At 38.6% G+C, this 25,491-nt stretch overlaps 1 protein-coding gene across 1 annotated transcript; it reads left to right on the forward strand.

Annotated features, from left to right (window-relative positions):
• Window positions 1–409: 409 nt before the first annotated feature.
• ASIC5 (acid sensing ion channel subunit family member 5) lies at window positions 410–16,131 on the forward strand (the record flags this gene model as incomplete). Its single annotated transcript, XM_084203991.1, has 10 exons — window positions 410–449; window positions 2,617–2,923; window positions 4,751–4,982; window positions 6,088–6,207; window positions 7,141–7,290; window positions 7,889–8,036; window positions 9,552–9,608; window positions 11,695–11,863; window positions 15,211–15,302; window positions 15,932–16,131. 10 exons carry the CDS (start codon window positions 410–412, stop codon window positions 16,129–16,131), a joined length of 1,515 nt encoding a protein of 504 aa, XP_084060117.1.
• Window positions 16,132–25,491: the final 9,360 nt, after the last annotated feature.

The raw sequence follows: 25,491 nt of genomic DNA on the forward strand, positions 1-25,491 counted from the left end.
TTACTGCCCTCCAGACCAGAAAGGGGCTCCTTATTTATTTCAAGAGAAGCTGTTCAGTTCTGAACAGCACAGTATTTTAGCAAAGATCATAGGCCTTTCTAAAACAAAAGAAAAATATATTAAAGAAATTTGTAAGGTGATGCCATACACAAGTGCACTTGTACAACTATTAGCATAAGTAATTGAAATGTATATAAATGTGTACAGCTGACCCTGTAATCAAAATTATCTCCTTCTGTGTTAATAAAAGGCAAAACATAGCAACCCCAGCAAAGTAAACTACCCAGTCCCATGTGTCATCAAGAATCACCTCCCATTTAGTCTTCTATAAAAGCCATTACCTAGCAGTGATCACAGTGGTAAGGCAGCTTCTTATCCATCCCTTCCCTACTGAAATAAGCACGGCCTCATGGACCAGCTCAGGAGATTCATTCAATCAGATGCCAAAGGTATGTCACTAGGTATATTAGAGTACTTTACCAAGAGCTTTGTTATTTGTCATCTTGTCCAAAAGTAGCAATACCTTGTACCTTTTCAAGATGCAACAAGGAAGGGAGAGCTTAAAGAAGCTTGTAGAAAAAAATTTGTACGCTTATTTAAGAAATTTTAAAAGCCTTTAGCTATTGGCCCTCTGTGTATTTAGAATAAAGCTAATACAGTTTTAACTAGGGAATTGCTAAATAGCATTTTCTAAAGAAATCTGGAAGTAGAGTAAGGATTCTTTAAGACACTCACAAAGTAGTGCTAATGAAAGCAGCAGCATGCTAATATTGGATAATCCTATACATTAAAAGCAAAACTCAATGTTTTTCTCAGGTGAAACATCATTTTTACTTACTACTATTTACTATACTAGCTATGCACAGGAGCTGCAATGCAGTTTAGTTTCATGTTTGCTTAGATTCAAAGTTAAACCTCTGCTGATTAAGGTAACTGGTGTTTTTTACTGGCACTGGAATTCTGTGTAGGGACATGCTATCGTTCTCATAGCTAGCACAGTGCATATAGGAGAAATGAACACTCAGAACTATCCTTGGAGAAAAGGATCTGACTTGCCTGTGATCTCTTGTTGGAGTCTATAGGCAGCAGGTGCAGAGATGCAGGAATGTAGGAATGTGCTTCTCCCTCTGCTCTGTTTTGGGGAACATGCAAAGAACTCGTCCCACAGCCCACGTGCTAGTGAGAGAGAAGCTTACAGCAAAACCCTACCAGCACGATGTACAAAACCACACATGGCTGAACAGATTTGCAGTGGGCTCCAACAGTCACTAGAGCTAGGAGAGAAACTTTTGAATGGTTTTGTAGCGGAAAACTGTCTGAGGATAAAACAAGGTCATAGTAAATTACATAACATTGATCAAAGTACTCACACAGACCTTAAAAGAACAACGCAAAGCAAATTCTTTCCCTTCAGAGACATTTTGAAATTCAGCACCATCTGGGATTTCATTATCATGGTCCAGAGACTGTGGACCAAAGAAAAGCCCCAGAGTACTGATGTGGTCACGATGTGGCTGATGTGGCTCTGGCAGATGACTCTTAGATCCCTTTGTTCCTTTGCCCAGCTGTAATAGCCTCAAGTCTTAAAAAGGCTATATTCTCTTCCTGCCACACATGCAAACTATTAAACCTAATTTTTGGATACAAACAGAAGGGAAGCATTTAATCGCTGTTAAACACTGACCTAAATAATACATTTTCAGATATTACAAACTGTCTCACAAATTTTCTTTGATTTACTGTTCTTATGGACTTAATGCCAAAACAAAGTAGTGGATGGCAATCCATAAAAGAAGCACTTTGCAAAAAGAGCGATCCAGTTATGACAAGGTACAAAAATGGTCTCATGAAGTTTCCCTTATTTGGATATTTTGGGAGAGAAAATAATGTTTAAATCCATGTCCAAAAGATTATTCAGCATTAAGCATAGGAAAGTTACTGCAACTCCAGGTATTGATTACATTCATTATTGCTATAGCCCTTAAACTTAGCTTTAAAAACTGTTTGGTCTGGTTTATTTTAATATCAGTTTATAGAAAACATGATGCAAATGAAAACTAAACCCATCCCATTTCAAAGTTATGGAATCAGACAAGTGTGAACCTAACAAAATGAGATTAGATATTCTTTTGAGCCTGCAACCTTTCAATTCTTGAAAGTTTTAATAGTGAAATAGGGAAATTCCCTTTCATATCATTCCTTATCATTCATTTTAAACCTAATTTGTCAGAGCATGTGTGAAGGAGCAGTCCTTTATGGAGTTGTTACTGTAAAAATGAGATGTTTAACTTTTCACATAAGCTCAGAGCAACCTATGGTTTTAGACCCCTGAGGCATCTCAAAATCCTATCTTTCCCCCAGAAGTGGAACTACTCCTAAATTAAAGTGCTTAAATATTTTTGGGCTAGAAATACTGCAAGATATACTTTATACTCAAGGCAACACTGAGCCCATCTCTTAGCACACAACTCTTCCATCCTCAGAATCAAGTTCATTACTTAAAGAGAGAATTTACAATCAAAGGGAAAATTTACATTGAGAATTATGTGGATTCCTTTTTTTAAGTGACGGTTAAACGCTAATTTTTTTTAAATTTTAACTTCCTTCTACATTCAGGAATACTGGAAAAGATACGATTGTGCTTGATAAAGAAACTGCTGCCAGATTTGGAAGACAGAAGGAAGTATCACGAGGAGTTTTCCTCCTCCACATCGTTTCATGGTGTGCAGAACATTGTCCACACTCAGAGCAGGGCTCGCAGGGCGCTGTGGCTGCTGGTGGTGGCGGGCTGCCTGGCCACTGCTGCCTGGCAGATCTGCAGCCGCTTCATCTACTACTTCAGCTGGCCAACCACCACTACAGTGGTGGTTCAGTACGTGGAAAAAGTCAAATTCCCCGCTGTGACCTTCTGCAACTTGAACAGGTAAAAAACACGTTTGTTGTTTGCTCTTGAGACACATCTTTATCTGAAAGCAGTCAGGTTCAACAGCTTTTTTGGGCCAAACTAAGGAAAATATGGCTATGAGGGACACGTCTTCCACACCACCACATGGTACTTAAATAGAGATGGAAATAGGAGAATCAAGAGAGGGAGGTTGCTCTTATAATCTTCCCCTTCCTTCAGATGACATGATTCCTAAGTTTCACCACAGAAGTTGGAATAGAAAAACTCTGATGGTAGTGTTCTGAGTGTTGCTTTTCAGTGTAACTAAGGGACAGCCATCAGCCACATTCAAGTTAAAAATAAAAGATGAGATTAGCAAATTATTTTAAATAGAAATCTTGTGCAAAGGTAAAACAGAAATTCCTTTTTCAGAGGTGCTCAGCCTTTACAGCTCCTGCTGATGCCCGGAATTTTTGCAGGAGGAGAGCATTTGGGTTGTTTTGAAAACATGTGTCTAAGCAAGAACTTCACTACAGATTTCTACATTTGAAGACAGTGGCCAACATTCAGTGCAGCCAATTCAAAAATAATTTAATAAAATTTTGGCCTGATTTTCAGAGCAAAAACATAATTTAGGAACAGTTTTAGAAACACAGAAAGTTTATCCACATTTTTTTCCTCAAAAATAGTAGGCTTTCTCATTTTCCACCTTTAGCTGGCAGAATCAGCCAGAAGTCCAAGTCTCAAAGACCTGGACTTGCTCTGCCTCCCTCTGCCACCTCCTCATTTCCTGCATAAAGCTGCCCTGGGTTATCCTACACAACATGCACTGCAGACACAAGTCCCTCTGGCTGCATGGTGCTGGCTGCTATAAACATGCCTCACTTCTTGTAACTATAGCAGCAGCACACTGTAAGGAGTCAGCCACTGAGCACAGCATTTTTCCATCTAAGTAACAGTTTGCTGCCATATCCATCTGCCAGTCATGCTGTGCTTATCCTCCCCTCCTGTTTTTATTAACTGGGATTTTTTCATTAGCAGGACAAAGAGGCACAGCACTCCCTTTGTCTTTATTTCTTGACTCAAATTTAGTGGTGAAGAGCTGTTCCTACTCACCTTCCTTAAACTGGGGCATAAAGATCCATTACACAAGTATGTTACTTTAATACATTTTTTAAAAATAACAGTAACTTCTGTGTAAAGCCTTACTTTACTTCAATAAAGAACTTCAATGCTGTGCATAAGGAAAGCACCACCACCAAAGCCTCATCATGTTTTTGAGACTTTTCAAGTGGATTTAAGGATTAATGATCACCTTTGATTTAAGCCACCGTGCCACCAGCTCATGGGAAGGTACACTGTCTACAGAGGGGTGTAGTGCCTTAGTGTAAATTAGGTACATGAGACTACTGCAAATGTGCTTAGAATTCAATTTCCAAATTAGGGAAGACAGCTTTTTTTCTGAAAGGGACAGCTCCTCTCAGCTAGTTTCCCACATGTAAACTCAATTGTTCAGCTTGTCATTGGTTCTACTAATCTGGGTGTTGGTTTATGTGAATGCTTCAGCTCTCAGGGGATTTTAATGTTTAATAAACAACCACACACAACAGAAATGTTTCCTATATGACTAGAACAGCCATGGGAAGGTGCCTACTTTCTGTTTCCAGATATGGAAGATACATTCCTAGTGATAGGTACTATATTGTTTGTTCATGTTGTACAGATTAAACTGCAATCTGTTGGGCACAAATCACTTATAGTTTGTGAGCAGACAGCAAATTGTGGCACAGTTTTGTCAAAAGCATCCTTGAGATCAGTCCTACAACTACAGAATCCCAAGCAATTCTTTCTCCTTCTCACTGACAGGTTTCAAGCTCATGCTGTGAGCGACCTGAAAGTAATTTTTTTAATCTGGAACATCGTATCTGCAATTCTCCAAAAATTTACTATGGAAGAAAAATATTCCCAGGAGTTAAATTATTTCCTTCTTGGGAACCAGAACTTCAGCATCAAAGACTTTACAAGGAAAAATGGGTTTTATCTGAACAGTAGCACACTGCTAGAATGTGATTTTTTTGGAAAGCCATGTTACCCACAGGTAAATATGTTTATTTTATTAAAACAATAGCTTGGAGAGGAAGGAGATATATTCTCATACTCATTTAAGACATCCAGCTTTGCCACCTGCTCCCCCATGCTCTTTTACAGTCAGAAAATAGAGAACAAAAGGCCTGCTCTAAATTACCCTGAGGGTCTCTGTTCTCCCACTGACTACAGAGGCAGCCTGCTGGACTCTCTGAGGTGTAAGATGGGATTTCAGTTTAAATTGCTCTCTGCCTAATGCCACTGCTGCACAGACAGCAGCCTTTGAAAGCTGCCATACCTCCAGGCTGTGTCTAACAACCTCTTCCATCAGTGGCCTACAATGAAGGACAGTTTGAAGGCATTCTGTGGTTTTGTTCTTGAGGTCAAGAATACAGACAGCCAGGGTAACAGAAGTTTTAAATATTGAAAAGAAAATAACCCATCTTTGGGAATTTGGGACAACAGCCAAAAAATATCATCATCCCATTTCTGTGTCTGTATTCTTCTGTAAAGGAATTCCCAAATTAGAAAATGTGAACAAAAAAGTCGGGTCTATATTCTTTTAGCTTAATCTAACCTTTAGCTATGCTGTAGTTTCTAAAACTAGGCATTAGAGACTTCTCTTAACTGGAAGACACTAGTGCTAAGAACTAAAACTAAAGCAATGAGATGCAGTCATTAAATTATGAGGTGGTTTTGGGAAAAAATGCAAATATGCATTCATATGTAACATGACATTTAGTTTTGAAACAGTCTTCACTAAGCAGCTAATGGAAAAAAATGAGAAGTTATTTTTGAATATAGAATTTCTATATACTGTAACAGGTATAGAAATAACACAGGACATCATTAAACTATTCTGAGCAGCTCATAAATATTAATGAAGAATGTGAAATTTCTCCTTTAAACTTCATTTTCTGTAGAAAGGGCTGAAATACTTTTGAATATTTCAATAAAAACCACTTTTCTGATTGTAATATTGAGCACTTTGGAGGAAAAAATAAAACAAAATAACCCAACAACAACCCCAGTAGTCCCTTTCTTGCATTGCAATTAACTAAGGAAGCTAAAAGTGTTCTTTCTTTCATTTTACTCTTCCCTATTTTCCTTTATTGAAGGATTTTGAACATGTTTTCACTGAATATGGAAACTGCTTTACTTTTAATCACGATGATCTTTCAGCAAGAAGAGTGAGTTTGTCTGGAAGAGGCTTACACTTGCTTTTTGATGTCCAGCAGGTACAGCTATCCTAAGGATTATAAGCAATGAATCATGTACTAACTTACAAATTAGTGGAGGGGTTTTGTGGGTTTTTTTTTGTTTGTTTGTTTGGTTTGGGATTTTTGTTTGATTGGGTTTACACAGGCCTCCAGAATTCCATGCACAAAATTCAAAATCAAGACTATTTCCAAGTGAGAGGGTATTTTAAAGGGAATACCCAAACAGAGATTTAAAAAGACAATTATTAGTGACTGTGTCCCAGCTAAGGGGAAGAAGGTTGTGAGTGAGCATATACATGCACTGTTCACCCAGAACTGACACCAAAAGAGTGATTTAATTTTATACAAGTTGTTCATCTTAATAAAAGGCCCAGTAGAGAAGGTCACCTGGTGCCAGTGGCTAAACAGCACCAAATTTTAGTTACAGCAGCTGCAGCAGCTCAATGCCAGCCAAGACCTTTGCACTGTAAATTGTTTCTGACATTAGAATTGTCTTTGACCAACAAAAAAGCAGAACACAGGGCATATCACCTTGTGAGAACAGGGAAGAAAACTAACAGATTGATGACTTACTTAGACATTGGCTTTTCTTCTCTAGGAATTATGAGTCAAGAGTGAAAGGTTCTGAAGAGAATAATGGAAAGTTCAGTGAAATGTGATGGGTAGTTGCAAGTAAAAGGAACAAATCTCCAAGTTATGAGTAAATGCTGACATATGACTTCTTGCATTTAAAATTGGGGATGCCAAAAAGAATAAAAAGGTTAAAAGTTATAGCAACTGGAAGGAAACCCACAGAGGTAATGAACAAAGGAAATTCAAGTCAGTTTGCTTCTATACTTCCCTGTAAATTGCCAAAACGTTACTAAACGGCACAGTACCACAATAAATACAGCTAAAAGTTCAGATGGCAAGCAAAGCCAAAACTACTTTAAACAATTCTTTTCGTATCAGGACAAATTCACTGATGAACCCACCCTTGGTTACACTGATGCTGGGATAACTTTCGTGGTCCACTCACCCCAAGAGCTGCCACGCTTTGATGGTTTAGGTCTGCTGACACCGGTGGGGATGCACGCGCAGGTGGCGGTCCGCCAGCTGAAGGTAAGGACTTGGCCATGGACTGGAAGTAAGTGGTGTTCTTTACTGTCTCCAATTCTCTTCTGAAGCACTAACAATGAATCAGACATTTTGGAATGTAAAATATTTATTGTGCCTTAGTGACTCCAAAAAATAACATTTCCTCCAGACAAAATTAAATTACTGCTGTTTGGGAGAATATCACAGGTCTTCCTAATTTCTCTATCAAATTGTCTCTGTCAATTGTCTCTACCAAAGTCCACCTTTATTTGCTGTTAACTTTACAACCTCATTGACAGATAATGATAAAAAGACACCACAGAATTTCCCTGTCAACACATTCTGCTACCATTAAGGGGGTCTTACATTCCTAGCAGAATTCAAGTGGAGTAGAGTACCATTTTACACTAAACTGTCTAATCAGGCCCTACTTTTAGTTTGAGAGAGGGGAGATGAATTTTTAATCCCAAGAGCATGAACTGTAATTGCCTCTAATTAAATCACAATGTTACAGCTCATGTCTTCAGCAGGCTTCCTGCAGCATTTTAAAATGTGGAAAAGCAATACCAACGTTTAAAACAGACCCAAAAAAATTGTATCTTTTGTTATTATTACCCTACAGTCAATTATCCAAGAATACCCATGGGGAGAGTGCAAGCCTGACATAAAGCTTCAGTACCACAAGATTTATAGTACTAATGGATGTTTGCTGGAATGCAAAGCCCGGTACATACAGGACTGGTGTGGCTGTTTGCCATTCATTCTTCCAGGTATTTCTCAGGAATATCATCATACCACACACTGACCATCTTCCTGGAAGACCTCACATCTTACTGAATAGCCAAGGAGATAGAGCACATATTTGAGGGAGATCTCCAGTTGACATTAATTAAAATTCCAAGGAAACAAGCAAGATAATTGGTCAAGCCTAGACTTAGCATCTGGGTCATTGTCTATTCTTAGGATACAGTCCAAAAAATAGAACCATTTATGCCTCAGGAGTGTGAGACAGGTCTGTAGTCTCCAACCTGACTTCCTAAGGAGCTGGAAGTAAATCCATAAGAAGGCATACATTTTCATATGTCATCCAGGCAACTTACTTTGCAGGCAGGTGTTCAGCAACCACAGCAGAAGAGCTTGCTTGAAGGCAGAATTTCAGGACTCCTACGTGAGCCACAGAAAGAGCCTGGCAGCAGCAAAGGCTCTACAAAAGCCAAAAATGCTGTATGAAGCCTTTTAATCAGCTTCAAATGTGGAGCACCAGGTGCATGCTGTAATACTCCCCTAAAGTATCCAGGCTTAATCACTCCAGAAATGTAAAACAGTAACACTGAGCTCTCACACCTTTTCAGCATTAATGACAATGCTGTCACCCAAAGGAAGAGCTGGAATGTCAAATTTCTGCTCCTGCACCTCTTTTTTAACAACTAGTGGGCAAGAAAGCCACTAGACCACAAGAAAAGCCACAAGAAAGCCTGTACTTTCTGACTCATTGTACTTTTTAAATATGCTCAAGCAAGGCAGAATACTCTTACTAAAGCAGACCCATTAATGTGCAATCTCTAGCCTGTTTGTTTGAAAACCCCTGGGAAAGGGGGTTGGAAGTCTTCTGCAAACTGTCATGGAAAAGGGGTTGCCAACACAATTAAGTCTGGGTCTCCCATGCCGGGGCTGACAGCTTTATAAAACTTTATACAAGGACAATTAGTTAAAGGAGAGCAATGCCTTCTGGAACCATGTGCTAAACTGCTACACAACATTTCCATATGATGGAAAAAAAAAATTTAAATGGGGTGAAACTGAGGCCAACTGAAAATTTTGCTCTAGATCAGCATACTATCTTACCCCCTGGACCTCCAAAAAACTCCTGCATGAACTTCAAAATTTCTGCAGAAACACATGGGATGTAATCTCATATCAAATCTAGCTTAATTTGGGTTTGGGTTTTTTTTTCATTTCCACTAGGAAAAGCAGAAATTCCTGTCTTTAGCAAGCTAACACAAAGAGTGAGCCAGAAGCTCAAAGGCAGTTCAGGCTGGCACACATAAAGAAGGTGTTTGCTCCAACAGCAGCCTCCTGGCTTGGTCTGTTGTGTCTCTCTTCAGCCTGTGCCCCTCCTGGTGTTGGCAACTGCACTGAGCCCAACTGAATCGATTTCTCAGTTGTGTAATCATTAACCTCAAGTGGTGAGCAGGCTTTGATGACATTACATTCCAGTTTAGTACAAATAGAGTTAAGGGTTAGATGGTTAATTGAGGCTCCTAAATATTTTTATTTATTTTTAGGAAATGGAACAGAATGTGACTTGCTGAAGTTTTACAAATGTGTTTATCCAGCAGTCTGTAAGTAATAACTTCATATTCATGATTTCCAAGACAATTACGAGTAGTAGACAATATCAATAATGAAAATAATCTGAAATAGAGTATATCCCAGTTCATTTAATATCCTGAAAACAGAGAACAGATAGAGCATTAAATACACGCCCATTAAAAACCAAGAAACCACACAAAAAAATACTCAAAAAAAATTGTGTTTATGTATATGTGTATGTATGTGTGTATATATATATAAACTAATAGAAGAATTCATTTTAGCAATCAGAAATGGTTTAAAATGGAAGAACATCCAACTAACCTGTTTTCAATTACCAAGCCTCTGGCTAGCATTTTCACATCCTCACGGCATCCTTCTAGATCCAATGTTATATTCTTTGTGCAAGAAGAGTGAACGGTACAGTAATAACAGGTTTGTTAACAGGTAAAACATAAATCACTAGCTTTAAGGTTTCATCTTTTTAAGAGTAAATTATAAATTTTGAAAGCACTTTAAATGCAATTTTTTTCCATGAACAAGTCATCTATGCACAGTGGGTATGAAAATTGTAAGTCGCTGCAACAGACTGGAAAATACTTAAAACAGTAATCTGAGAAGTAACTTTTCATGATCTTCAGAAAGCTTTCTTTTTTAATTGGTTTGGTTTCTATTGTGTAATGTGACTCTCTCTGAGTGATTAGTAGACTCAGAAGTTGGTGGGGGGGGACTCCTTTGATAAGGTGTGCCCAACATTCAGGCCAGATCTACTATTGTGAACAATTACTTTTTTCCCCTGAAAGTTATTTTAAAATGGATTCCACTAAGTTCACATTCCTATATAACCATGATCTTTAAAAGGCTGTCAGGAGGGAAGATGTGTATTATTTTACTTAATAGATATTCAGGGACTGAATGTCAAAGAAACCACAGAGGAATAAGCAAAAATGGCCCTAAATTCCTCTGAAGGATGGCCAGGATTCAGAGCTGGATCCCAGAAGGTTTGTAGATAGATGGTCCCTGGGATCTCACTTTAGGAGCTGACCCTCCCTGGACAGTGTTGGAGAGGTAAGACATCTGATAACAAAATCTCAAGTAACAGCACGCTTATCCAGTATCTGCAGGACCCACTAAGAACATTATTTTAGGAGCTCTAAAGGCTGCCTCTCTCCAGAATAAAATCCACAATCCCTGGAGAGTATTTCAAATCATCAGCTAACAGGCTGAGATATCTCCTTCCCTGTGCTTTGCAAAAGTGAGAAGCCCACAAGCAGAGTGAACAGACACAAGTTCTGCCACCCCACAAAGAGGGCAAATAGAGCATCAAAAGCAGGAGATCACAGTACTCATCTCACAGCGATGGCTTATGATCTAGGAAACATTTATGCCTTACAGTTTTTCATCCACATTGTTTTTCTCTAGCTTTGCCAGATTTCTGTAATGATTATTTTCTGTAGTTCTCTCTGTAATTCCTTGTTAAGATGAATGGCTCCCCAGTTTCATGGCAGCCAGACCTGCAGAATTTTATGACTTCTCTTCAGTATCTGAAGAGACAAAACTTTCCCTAAGCCTTCTTAGTTGTCTTGAGCCCAATTATCAAATGGCAGGCAGGAGTTAAGGTAAAGTGAATTCACCTTACCAAGGTTTTTACAGTTATCAGATGATAGCCAAGTACAGTTGGAACTGCTCTGGAAGCTGTTTCTGAGCACTGAAATGAGCTGGGCAGGCACTAAGGCATCAAGACCAAGGATATATACCTAAGTATTTAATTAAAAAGCTAGTACAGAACATGGAAAGTATTTTTGTTTAACTCTGAGTGAGAAATAATAAGCACATAAAGCCCCAGTGAAGGCAGAAAGACTTAGAGGTGCTGTATTTCTTTGGAAAAATGAGAAAAATATCTCAACCCTTGTTTTTGTGCACCAGTTTCCCAAATGAAAATTGCAAACACTTACTTAATCCTTCAATACTGGTAAGTATCCACTTTCCTTGCTATAATTAATCCAAACATTTATCAAAGACAATTAAAAGTAATTTAGTAAGTTTTTTTTAAAGTTCTTAAACTGTGTGCTTTTAAAGAACTATTACATAAAATTATTTCTTCTGAAATTTCAGATAATATAGAGATAAAAGGATTATGTACAGTAGGAACACACAATTCCACTTGCCCTGCCCCATGTGAAGAAACAGATTACCCTACCACTGTCACCTATTCAAACTTTGGAGGAGAAAAAGCCATAAAATATTTTTCTACAAAGCTGAAGAAAAGCTCAGAATACATCAGGTAATCTTGCTTAACACCTTGTCTAACAAATCAATTATTGATTCCTTTTAACCATGCTAGCAGAGTGTATGATGAAAATATGACCTTAAAAAGATATTCTTATGTGTGGTACTAATAACATTGCCTGTGAGATAACATAATCTCTTGGACAAAACTGGTTAAGATTTATACAAATTCATATCTATATTGATGTATGTATGTATTATACATATACATGTATATAATATACTTAGATACACCTAAGACTGGATCACAAAGAATAGATAATGCAATTACAAAGTAATATTCTCAATTACCTTCTCTCTCACTAATCTCTGATGACAACGTTTCTTGATCACTGTTTCAATTAGAAATAAAAAAAGCAGGGTTATCAAACCTATTCACAATCAATTCAGTAGAGAAAACCAATCTTCACACTTCCACAAATTAAGGCAATGAAAAAACACAAATGGATGCTGCATAAAGTTTTTCTCCTTTTAGCCTATTCCCAAAGGAAGTTTTGTAAATACTGAAGACCTGGGTTTTATTGTTGCAGCACTGCCACAGATTTAATATATATAATTAATAACATTTTCTATTGTTAGTAGAAGTCTCTCACACTACTTATATTAAAATAGTTATTTAGAAAATCTTTGGTACCACATAAACTCTCACAAGGTAGCAAAGAGAGAAACAGGATGGTTGTGTGCGATTGAAGGCACTACTCAGAAAAAGGAGGTAGAAAATTTAATGCAGTTTCATACACTGAATTGCCTCTTCCTCATAGCCAGAGATGTCAGTAAGTATTAAGGCAGGTGCTACATGAACTCATAGTATACACAACATCGAAGTATGTTTATAAACAACTGTAGGACATTTGATTCATGAAGTATCTATGAGTTTCATTGTCTCAGTGACTTTGGTTTTCTCACTTTTGAAGCCATCAGTCTGCAAATGCTGGCTGATTTGCTGGTATATGTTTATACATGCACAGGAACTATACAAATGGTAAAGTGGTTGGGTTGGATGGGACCTTTAATGGTCAACTAGTCTAATTCCCCTGCAATGAGCAGGGACATCATCATCCACATCAGGTTGCTCAGAGCCCAGCCCAACCTGACCTTGAATGTTTCCAGGCATGGGCTATTCACCACCTCTCAGGGCAACCTGTTCCAGTGTTTCACCATGCTTGTTGTAAAAAATGCCTTCCTTACACCTAGCCCGAATCTACCCTTAGTTTACAACCATTACCTCTTGTCCTATATCTACAGGCCCTATTAAAAGTCTGCTCCAAATGAGCATTATGAAAATTAAACCTGTTACATACAAACAATAATAATCCCTTCAGGACATTTTATCTTTGTTGATTATTTTATTGTCTGCAAACATCACACACAACTCGGTAATTATTCAATTACACAAGGGAACATACAAGAAATTCCCCTGTTACCAGGCCTTAACCAATAGGAATCCTGCCAACACACTAATGAGTACACATCTCAAACTATAAAACATAGAGATATAATTATTTCTAGAGATGTTATGAGGAAAAAGTTAAATATTTATTGGCTAATTCTGCTAGCAAATCCCTTACAAGGGCAGCCTTACTAACAGACTCTAGGAGAATAAGATTATTTTTATACATTAGTGCTACCTGAAATTTAGAATTTTCACCCAGAGATAGAAATGATGATTTTGTATAGAAAATACTTTATTTTCATGAATATTGTTAATGAGCTCATTGCCACTGTCAAAGCAAAAGCTGTGAACACTTCTGAAGAATCACAGGAGGGTTTGGACAGGAAGGGATCTTAATGATCATCCAGCCCCTGGATGGTTCCAACCCCTGGGGACAGGGATACCACGTTCTACATCAGGTTGCTCAAAGCCCCATCCAACATGGCCTTGAACACTGCCAGGGACAGGGTATCCACAACTTCTCTGGGCAACCTGTTCCAGCGCCTCATCACCCTCACAGTAAAGACTTTCTTCCCAATACCTAATCTAAACCTACCCTGTTTTGGTTTAAAGCCATTCCCCTTGTTCTATCCCTACAGGTCCTTCTAAAAACTCCCATTCTGTGTTTTTTGTGAGCCCCCTCTAGGTACTGGAGGGCTGCTGTAATTTCTCTCCAGAGGGTTCTGTTTTCCAGGCTGAACAGCCACCAGCATCTCAGCCTGTCCTCATAGGTGAGGTGCTCCTGCCCTCTGATCACCTTCATGGCCTCCTCTGGACTCTCTTTACATCCTCTTCATGATGGGAGCCCCAGAACTGGACAAAACATTCCAGGTGTTCCATTCTGCCCCTCTACTTCACTCTTGTGGATCTTCCCTCAATGTTCTGGTCACTCTTCCCTCAATCCAGTGAAGGCTGCCTCTAAGGGCTGTGTGCACATTGTTGGTTTGTGTTGAGCTTCTCCTCAATGAACACCCAAGTCCCTCCACTTCGGGCTGCTCTCATTCTGTTCTTTGTTCAGCCTCCACTTGTGCTTGCCCTGATCCAGGTTCAGTACTGAGCACTGGCCTTGCTGAACTATGTGAGGTTTGCACAGGCTCACGTCTCAAGCCTGTCCAGGTGCCAGGTCCTGGGATGGCATCCCTTCCTTCCAGCATGTCAGTCACACCCCACAGCTTGGTGTCAACAACAAACTTGCTGAAGGAGCCCTCAGTGCCCCTGTCACTAAAAAGATGTTAAACAGCACTGGTCAAAACACTCTGCTTGGACATTGAGCCATTGACATTATGTGTGCAGTCAGTTCTTGTGTCAGATTTCTTCCAAAGCCACTATTTTTATGTTCTATTTAAGACTTAGGCAGAGTCTCTCTGTAGACAAGGTACCATAAAGAGGAGCTCTTCACTCAGTCATTACACAGGTCTTGCTCCAACTGAGATTTACCTACTCTTCCACTTTTGCAGCAGGCAAGAATAAATTAAGAAGTAAGTGATGCTATTTGCAGAGGGTAGAACTGAACATCCAAGTTTAGGACAAGCACTGCTCTGCACAAGCATGCCAACTGAAATAAACACAATTAAATATGCACTTGCATGTAATCAAGATTGGTAGGCTACACTTTACTTAACATTTCCATTCAAGTTTCTCTCTGTGATCCTTTAAAAAAATATGAGTCTACCCCACAGTACAGATCTAGAGCTACATTTTCAACACAGCAGGAAGCTCTACTCCTGCTAAACTGCTGTTGTTATTTGGATTTTGGGTTTTCCTCTTCTCTCCTGTAACTGATAAAACTCATCTAACTTTTCATTAAAAACACCATCCCTCTCCCTGAACTCAGACCATGCTGACAGATGTTGGTAAAAATGAGCAGCACTGCTGACTGTCTCAAGTAAACTCTATGTATTTGTCATTAGGCAAAACCTTGTGCGTATTGAGATTAAATATCATGATCTGAGCTACAAAATAACACAGCAGCAGAAGGCTTTGACTATCTCTGAGTTGCTTGGTAAGTGAATGCTTAATATTTATTGTTGATTAATAGTTAATATAAAAAATAGTAATTTTAAAAAACCATCAGACTAAAAAAACCCTGATTTTTTAATTCTCTCACCCCCTGAATAAAAAAATATGGGCTTCTGAATAAGAAGCACAATTTTTATATACAATAGCAATACTCACATCTGTCTCGTGGTAATTTTTGATACTGTCTCCTGTCATTCTATTAAAGAAGCTGTGGTATGGACAGCAGCTGAGAGTAAGAATTAAATTTGGCACTAGCTTATGGTTCTGTCCCAGACAGGACTGTAAGAACAGTGACATTTTGGGGATTTGGAGAGGAGAGGGAGAACATGGGAATGAGAAACAAGGGAACAGCTAAAAGGGCATTGAAGTAGTAAATATTTTAAGTATCGTTTCACAGTAGGATGTCTTGTGTTGTACATGCTTTATTTAGAATTTTCAAAAACACATTAGTCCTCTTCAGTAAACTTTCTTAAGAATATTAATTCTGTTTTCCTAAAGTGATGGATTATGTATTTTGAATTTATGCAACACTTGAGCCTGGCAGGGTTTTGTTTGCTTGCTAGACTAAACCAGATGCTTTGTATGACACATGTTTATTTCCTTCTATTACAGCTGATGTAGGTGGCCAGCTTGGATTGTTTTGTGGTGCCAGTATGATTACAATCATAGAACTGCTAGAGTATATTTTTACTAACTTCTGTTGGATGTGCATCTTTCTTCTTTTGAAAGCTCCTGAAATGCCTCAATGGAACAATCCATCCCAGAACCAACCAACACATAAGGGAAAAAAGAGGGGAATACAAGAATGTTAATGGCTTGTAGAAGTCTGGAACTAATTGGTTTTGCAAATTCCCTTTCTTTTTAAGATACAAAGGAGACTGTAATATTTTACACTTCTCCCTTCTCTGCTCTCCCTATTCTCCCCTAAAATTATTTAACTGTGCTAAATAACTTTAAAGAGTGCATTTCACAAAGTCTCACTTTCCTTCTCATATAAAGAAAAATGTAATCTTTAACTTTTATTTTAGCAAATTAGTTTTATAAAATAGCATAGCAAGTGATGCTGACATATGATAAAATTTAGCATTCATAACCCAGATTTTATCTTCTGTGTTTTGAGTGATGAGAAATAACAGACATGCCAAATGATCTCACAGGAATTTCTGGACTACCATAAACCTGGAGCATTGCTATTCTTAAAATGCCGGCTCCTTATTAACAACTCTTCTCGTAGGTTATTATTGAAACACATTCCAATGAAGAATGTGGTAACTTCACCTAGAACAATTAGGAATGTGCCTAATAGCAATAAAATTTACAGTACCATCTGTCTGAAACACATCAAAAAATCTCATCAGTCTGCCAGCTACTGCAGAGAACCACAGGGCATCCAAGTGGATGGCAAGTGGGCAAACATGGGTCAAGTTCAGTGTTTGATGTCATGAAAGATGATCATAAAGGCTTCATCTAAGTCTTACTAAATATGAATCAGTGTAAGAATTCCGTGGCTTTGGTACTGATTCAGGCTTCCTGAACATTTATTTCAGTATTCAGAAAAGCTTCTGTGGTTTCCTGCATCTCTTTGGGCTTATAGAGCAGTGGTGGTTTAGTCTCATGTTTTTTTTAAGAAGACTGCAGTGATTAAATAAAGTAGTAAGTGTATTTACTGACGAGCCAAGTCCTTAAGGTCAGATATAAAGTAATGAAAATGCTACCAATTTGGCCATCATTGGCAACAGCTTCCCTTCAGCCTAAGCCCTAGGATTTACAATCCAGGAAACACAGGAAATGTTTTTGCTACCTACAAAGAGATGCCATGACTTTTGTCCTCTAACCTTAAGCATAACTCAAAGATCTTTTTTCTCAATTCTTATTTATTGGTCACTCCACTTCTGCTGGGACTTTTCCCCCTCACTGTTACCAAGCACAGGCACATTTGGCTCAGCACCCCTATAAAAAGGTTGTTCTAACCCCGCTGTTCAAGGTGTGCATTAGCCAACCCTGAGGAAGAATGGAAAGAACAGAGCAAACATACCGCAATATTTCTCCAAAGATTTCTCCCAGCCTCAAACAGTTTCTAACTGTGAAATTCTTGAGCCAAAAGAAATTATAGGTTTGGAAGTAGGAACCACGTATTATCTGACTTATGGAAAAAAAGAAAAGCAGGGTAAAGTTTAAACATAGTAATCAAGCACACCTTGTATTTCAGAGATCAAAGTGTTTTGTAGCTATCAATCACAATGATTTGTTTTGTTTGCTTCTATTAATAAGAGCTGAATAAAATAACATTAGATTGTAAGGACTAAAGAAAACAAAACTGGCATTGTTTCTGTCCAAAGGTTCACGTGAAATGAAGCACAGAACATGCTAAAAAATCAGCCAAAAAGCACCAGTTCCCAGAAAGGGAACGTACTGGAATCTTTGCTTTGTTTAACAAGACTAAAATGACTTTTGCTTATTCCACTGACTTTGGACAAGGACAGCTGAAATCACAGCTTGGTTACAGATCCTTTTAACATACGTGGCAGAAGGAGTTCTGAAGAAAGCACAAAGACTTGTTTTGCCCAAGGTCAAGTGACAGACTTGGATGGTTTTTTTCAGCAATGGTTTGTGATAAGATTATATAAAGCAATTGATTCCCCAGCACAGCTAAATTTAGCAAGTATGCTGTGCAGCAGAGCAGAAGTAAGGGTGCTTTTGTATTTTGATGTATGACTACTCCTCTATTATGGCAATTGAATTTTAAAAAGTGTTCAGGACATGTCTGGCTTTACTGACTGGGTGACAATGTCATATCTGTAATGACAGCAAAAGCAGGGTATTTTAACAGTTTGAACAGATCATCTCCTAGTTTAGCATTACTTTTTCACTTATTTATTCAGTTTTCCTTTTCACAAGTGCACATCCATGCTCCAAGTAAACATACTGGCAAGCTTCTCCCATAGCAATTGATTTCAAAAAGATAGTCCGAAAAATGAAATTAGCTTAGATGATTGGAAAAGCTCCTTAGGCTTCTCCCAAGTCCTTGTCTAATGTGCAAAAAGAGATGCAACATAGAATTTTGTAAAAAAAAATATTTAAAAATACATTTTAAAATGGCATTCTGTAGAAGTCATTAAACTTTAATGCTGTAGAGAATCTCTGCTGCATACTTTTTCTGAAGAACAGAGGAAGGCAATTCAGTTATGTGGATAATGACCTGTGTTTGGAAGCTCTGGATTTTCTGGAGTAGCGTTGCATTCATTTATGAATTTTCTAAGTATTTTTCATAGAGTATTGTTTACGCATAGAGTATTATTTATACATAGTATTCATTTTCAACTGAGTTCCTAGTACAAGGAAGACAGACTTAATCCCATCAGAGAACTTGCCATGAGAGAATGGGCTGGGGGAAAGTTGGAGATAGCTAAAGACATGAATCACACCTTTTGACAAGTTTTTTAGCTCATTTCCCTTCTTCTGTCTCACAATACTACTATTGCAACGTACATGGCAGACATCTCTAAAGGAGCACCAAAAAGTAAGGAATTATTCAAGAAGCAATCGCATTTTTTCCCAAAAGTTTAGGAAACAGGTTATTTGGAAACTTGCTTATTTGGCAAAGCAAAATGTAGAATGTACAGAATGGCCTGTGCAGAAGGATTTGGAGCAGACTCTCATGGTGTAAACGAATTCACTGCAACATTTCACCAGCAGATGCCCCACTTACCTTAGGCTGCTGTTCACAAAGCTTCTCTTGCACAGTTGATTTCTCAGCACTTCTTAGAAGATTTCTCAGAGTAAGTGAAGTCAGATTGTTTCATTCTGGCTAATGATGTATCAGCTGGGAAAATATTTCAAAGGAGCTCCTGACAAACCTGCCATTATTTAGACTGAACTAAGAGACATCATCTTTGCAGCACTATGTTTAGATTGATTTCTGAGGAAAACAAACAAACAAAAGTATGCAGCCATCCCCACTCTGCATCAAAATAAGCTACCAAAGCACTTCTCAAGGAGCTTATACAAGCCAGCTGACCTAATGTTGCTTAAGAAAGTGCTGGTTAAGGTAAAATAATTATCCCCACCAACTATTTAAGCTGAATCTGGGGGGGGTATTTCCCTATGTAATCACTCAAGTTTGAAGGTAGTTAGCTGTGCCTACGCCCTAGCCCAAATATGAGTGTTTGCACTGCATGTGAATGCAGTGCTGGCAAAACTTCAGAAAAGAACTTTTCCTCACCTGAGTAGGACCTCATGGCAGCATGAAACAGCCAAGTTTCTTACAAACAAACTTTGGCTCACAGTTGCTCAGTATTTTGGAAATCCAAACATGATCATGCAATTCTAAAAACTCCCAGACCAACATAAACCAACAGTGTTTCACTCACACTGTCTCTCAAAGTACGAAGTGTTTCCAGAACTTCATACCTCTGTACACAGAAGTGAGTATCCCTCATTAGGCTATAAACATTAGTACAACTTGTCATACTAACTGCATCCAGAGTTAAACACATTTTTGTGTTGCCAGTTGGTATGCTTAATAAACTCAGGATACAGGAAATATTTCCAACTTCATACCATATGAATTACTTAGTACAACACTGAAACACGACAGGGTCACAAATGATAAATTCTGTATGGTGAGGATACTGCTGCAGGGTTTAGCATCACATCTTGTTCATGTTGCTTATGGCCATCCTGCACTGTTAACCCTCTTGCACTCTGTCCCTTTATCCAGCAGGAGATGCTCACCTCTGTTCACCCCTCACTAAGAGCAGTCATCACAAGAATGAAAGCTTCTTTATAACACAGAAACTTCCAAATGGCTCTTCCCACTACACACACCATTGATGCTTAAACATGGAATCCCCACCTATCTCTTGTCTCAGGACAGAAATGCCCAAGGTGGTGGGGTTTTGTAGTTTTTGGTTTGATTATTTTTTAGCATCTTTTGGGATCAGGATTACTTCCACAAAACCAGAAGAAAGAGGTTCACACATGTAGCTATTCTTTCCCGAGTGAAATTCTAAAATGCTTCTATCTCCAGAGAAGAATGGCATTTTGCAACAGGAAGCCTGGTTAAATGCATATCTGGTTTTGCCTTGCTAATTCTTGGGGGTTACTTTCAAAGAAACAACCCTGAGCTCTAGAACCACTTCCAGTATGCTTCAAGGTCCTTAATGGAAAGTATGACAGCCCAGATTGTAATTGTTAGTATTTCTGCCTATTTTGTGACACTCAAAGCCACTCTCCCCTTAGCCAGTCATTTTGAGTTAAAGAAATGAACACTAAATAAATACAGGTTGTGTCCCTTGTGGATATTAATCTTAGCACAGCATTGGGTTCCCTTATCTCCTTCCACCTATTTAAGACTTGGCAAACAGGTGTGCAAGGCAGGATTGATGATTACACACTTGACCATTCCTGATGTACCCCTGACATGCTGTGAATCAGCTGAAGATAAGAAATGGGAACAGTTACAACAAGGAACGCTCTCATGCACAAAGTGTAAAAAACGTGGGTTTGTCAGGGTTGCACACATACCCCAGAACATGCAAAAACAGTTCATTAAAAATGAAAATTTTCTTCTGGTGTTTTTCAACTGAACCCATATGCCTCCCACAACAATGACTCATTTCTTATGCAGTTTCCGTAACTGATACTCCAAATAACTTTAGCTAAGAATTTTAATATAACCCATTTGCCTGGGGTAACCAACAGGTCTTTGTGTACAGTAGCTGCAAAGAGAACAATAAAACTTAGAAGGCATACTGTGAATCCTCCCTGACAGGGCTAGCCCAGGAATATTTTCCTGTTGGTCACCTGGCCTGCTACATTTTTAATCCTGAATTACACCTAAACATTTCTAGCCCCATTGCATAGGACTCATATTACTTGCTATACTCTTTGATCCAGAGTTCAGCAGAAATTTTCCAGCCTTAAAATGCCAACAACTTCAGACCATACCCATGTAAATATACAATTCACTTATAGACTGTGCATGCTCTAGTCTGAAAGTGCTGCATCACATCTTAATCTTCTCCTGCAATCTGAATAAATGGAATTTTCTGGGGCTGTTTTACTCCAAACATCTAAGCAATGTATGAATAAAAATGGCAAACAATGTCCCACATGAAACAAACCAGGTATGAGAAAAAAAGCCCTATTTAACTGGAGAAACATCAAAAAAGTCTGTTTTAAAACTAATTATAAGAAGCTGCTCACTGTTTAAACATGGAAGTCAAGCAAACAGTAACAAGTAGGAGTAAATTTTTTTAAAGGCCATCTTGTTACTAAGAGACCTACATCATTCTAAAAAAAAGTACCTGAGAGAAGTGAAGTCATAGAGTGCAGTACAGCACCAGATTTTACAGAATTCATTTGTCCTGCAGCATAAATTGATCCTTGTTCTTTTTTTGTCCAGTATTCCAGTTCAGACAAGGACTCTGCTGTGTGAAGTACCTCACAGACCCTGTTCCAAAGGCCCTTCTGCTTGGAAAACTGTAAGGCACCTGGTTTGCTCCTCAATTCAAAGCACCTGTGTGCTTGGGAAGCCACTTTACATGGTCAGATAAGAAAGTGTGGTTAGGCAGGCAATGGCAACTACCTTTTCTCTCACTCTTACTTCTTGCACAGAAAAGTCAAATGTCTCCAAACAAATGGCCTTAATAGCAAGCAGAGAACAGCAAGAGCACTGTCATGTGATAGACATGACCCTTCCTGAGCCTCCCTTGTGAAGGCAAAGGGGTTTTGCACCTGGTGTATGAAGAAGGGTGGAGAAACAATGGTTTTGAGTTATGTGGACAGAACTTCCTGTCACCCAGTTATTTTGATGACATCTTTGGGTTCACTCCAGAAAATACTCACCCACATAAGCTCTGCTGGTGACACTAGCAAATACTGCATTATGAGGTTTATATCTATATTTGGAAACAATCTATTTATTCTTTATTGCTGACACATGGCTGAATCCTCACTGGCTAGCATTGCCAGTTTCTGCAGACTCCCTAGGAGGTTTTGAGTACAATAAGCCAATAAGAAACTACTGCCAGAAAACTGTCTGGAAATCAAGAACATTATTAGCAAATTAGTAATGGTATTCAATTCCAAAGATGCATCCAAGGGTGCAAACCATCTCTTTAGGTAAGAGGAAGGGGTAGGTTCCAATTGAAGAAGAGAGTATGTCTCATGAAGGAAAATCAGGAGGGCTGAGGATCCAAACAGTTGCTGCGCTAAGGGAAACACTAGACTTTTGCTTTCTCAATCTCTGTGTCTTTCATAATGCCAAACCAGAAATAAACCTTCTAAAGGTATAAGATACTGAATTTGCACCCAGCAATGGAATTCAGCTCTTCAGCTCCATTAATTAACCCCTACATAAAGCACTCATCACATTCTCACAGAGTAAAGTCAACAAACGTAGTTTTGAATTCAACTGCGTAATTCTGACATTTTTGCCTTAATAAAGAATATAAAAAAGCCCACAAACTTATCAGTAATTTATATGATATCAAGACCAGACCCAGGATGCCCTGTAAGGAAAAGATGCAACAGCTACTTATCAATATGAATGTCATTAACAACAAAATATGCAATAGTGGTTAAAGCTAGCAAAATTCTCCAGGATTACATCAGGGACAAAATTTGACTACTTTTTTTTTCAGTCTCCCTGTCTTGATTTATAAATACTGTGTTACTCAAAAGCTTTCTACCTTCAAATATTCAGCAGAAACAGATTGAGGGTTAATTCCTGAGATTGTTCAGCAATCAGCTGAACAGAATGGCTCTCCTGCTGAGAAAGCTACAAGTGGAATGGATTTCTATCACATATTCTGAATGCATGCATTTGGTTTTGTATTGCTAAGAGCAGGTTGATGAAATAAAACATATACAGGACTTGATAATTAAAATGAATGCACAGTTCACATGCATCAAGAGATGAATATTTGCCCAGGGAAGTGAAGGGCAGCAGAACAGAAAATAGATGGCAGGCAGCTCTCAGATCCATAAACCAAAACAATTCTTTTGGCCATGCTTACAGAATCTGTTAGTGCCCAAATTCTGTCCCTCTTTTTCTTGGTAAAAGTGGAAAAGGAACAACACTGCTTGGTACTGTTGTTTCTTTGGATGCTGATAAAGTCCTCAGCAAGGACTTGGGCCTCCAGCACCTTACCCAGGTCCCCTGAACCCACAGAGCCACACTGCCTCTACTCCAGGGCAAGGCAGGTGCATCCCAAAAGCTGCTGCTTGTGCAAGCGTCCAGACAATGAGAAAAGCCCAAATGAGGCCTGGTGCTCAGGAAGAAACAAGTCTCTTTTTCTTCACCCTTCCAATTATCTGCTCCACCTGCCCCTGCAGGAAGGAAAGAAGTATAGTTGAAAAAGCCATGGCAGTGCTTTAAGTTATTGCCTGACTAATCTGTGTGCTGGTGGGTGGGGACTATTCCTTTCATAGCCTAAGTTCCCACTCAGAATCCTGTTCCACTGATTACTACTAATTTTTTTTGCACCAAGCTGTGCACTGATAGAATTCACCCACTTGCATATCAGCCAGAATAAAGCTGCTCTTTGTTTTTCCACAAGCAGGGAGCTTTCCAGCGTCTGTTTTTTGTTTAGGAGCAGGAGATGTTCCAACCTGACCTAGTGACTGCAATTACTAACTCTAATGACCTGTGGATGCTTTCAAGCACCTGACTGATCAAGTAAATCAGCTCTGATAAATGCAACCCAAAGTTCAAATCTGCATAACTGAGATGCATAGAAGGAAATTGTTACAGAAACAGATGAGGGAAAGAAGCAAAGACTAACATCAGTCCCTCCAGTTTGTTCACATCCTCATAATTAATAATGGAAGTAGCCTGAAGGCTGCAGAACAGAATAAAAGCAGATGCAGGGAGTTTTGGCATACTCCAGGTATAAGCAACAGCCTGGAAATAATATATTAGTTCTTCCTGATTTTCAAGTATTTTTAATTCCTGTCTTTGATTCAGGGACACTTTCAGTAGCACTTGTCTCAACAGAATTTTTCCTGTGTATTTACCAGAGAGCTGTAGAGAAAATGAACATAAGGTACGGAAAGAGATGTGTAAAATGGACTACTCTGCATCAGGAGTGATACTGTTGGTCAGCAGAAACTCCTAGCAGAAAAGTGAGCACTCTACAACACAAGCCACTCCTGAAGTGCTGATGAGCTCTTTAAAACACTTAATTAACAGACCAGATAGATTTTTTTTTGCAGCAGCAGCATTACACTTGCCACAGGCCTTCAAATCCACGGGGGGAAAAAAATCAGTAATGCAAACAAAAATGACCCAAAAATCTTTGTATGAGAAACCATACATGAATGATGAATATGAATGTTTAGAAAGACCTGCCAGTGTAGTATCTTTGCCTTGCAATTCTTAAATGGTTAAAACAAACAAATCTCATCAAATATGACCTCCTGTGATGGAACAACCTTTAGTTATTTCTAGGATGCCTTCCTTCTGAGAGCCTCATGTAAATGTAGCTATAGGAATGCTGGGTGCTGCCTGGGCAAAGTTGAACTTCTTTTCTTGAACTGAAGAAACAACACTGTTGTTACATAATCATTACCAAAATGCTACCAAAGATCCACGCCACTGTAACTGTGTCTTATGTTAGGTGTTGGAATATTATATCTTCATTTAAAGTTGTCACTTATGTTACCTGTTTTTACCCATGAGAGATGTTACAATACAAAATACTGACATCCATCAGAGACAAAACATCTGATTTGTGTATTCCTGAACTAAAATATAATGAGCTACATGATGGGACGGGTTTTGGATAGCATCAATAGCACCAGTAACAGATGAAACAACCACAAATATTGGACTGACTTCTGAAGTCCAAAGCAGAGTCAGCAGACAAGAAGGAAAAGGCTTTTGATTTTCTCCAGGGTGCCAGGGGCAGTCAAGAGTAAGGTGAAAATTTAGCACTTGTTAAAAACAAAACCAATGAACTAAAAGGATGGACAGTGATCCTTAACAGCTATGCAGCATGGTTTGGAAAATGAGGTTCAAGTGAAAACTGAGATTGAGTCTCTCACAAAGATAGAAATGTTATCATTAACCCATATAACCTCTCCTTTAAGACTTATAAAATGAGCAATGGAAAGAAGCAATTGCTTTCAAAACTAAATACTTATCTGTATAAACAAAATTGATCTTT

The sequence above is a fragment of the Fringilla coelebs genome, assembly GCF_963513975.1.
Source record: "Fringilla coelebs genome assembly, chromosome: 4".
Lineage (NCBI taxonomy): Eukaryota > Metazoa > Chordata > Aves > Passeriformes > Fringillidae > Fringilla > Fringilla coelebs.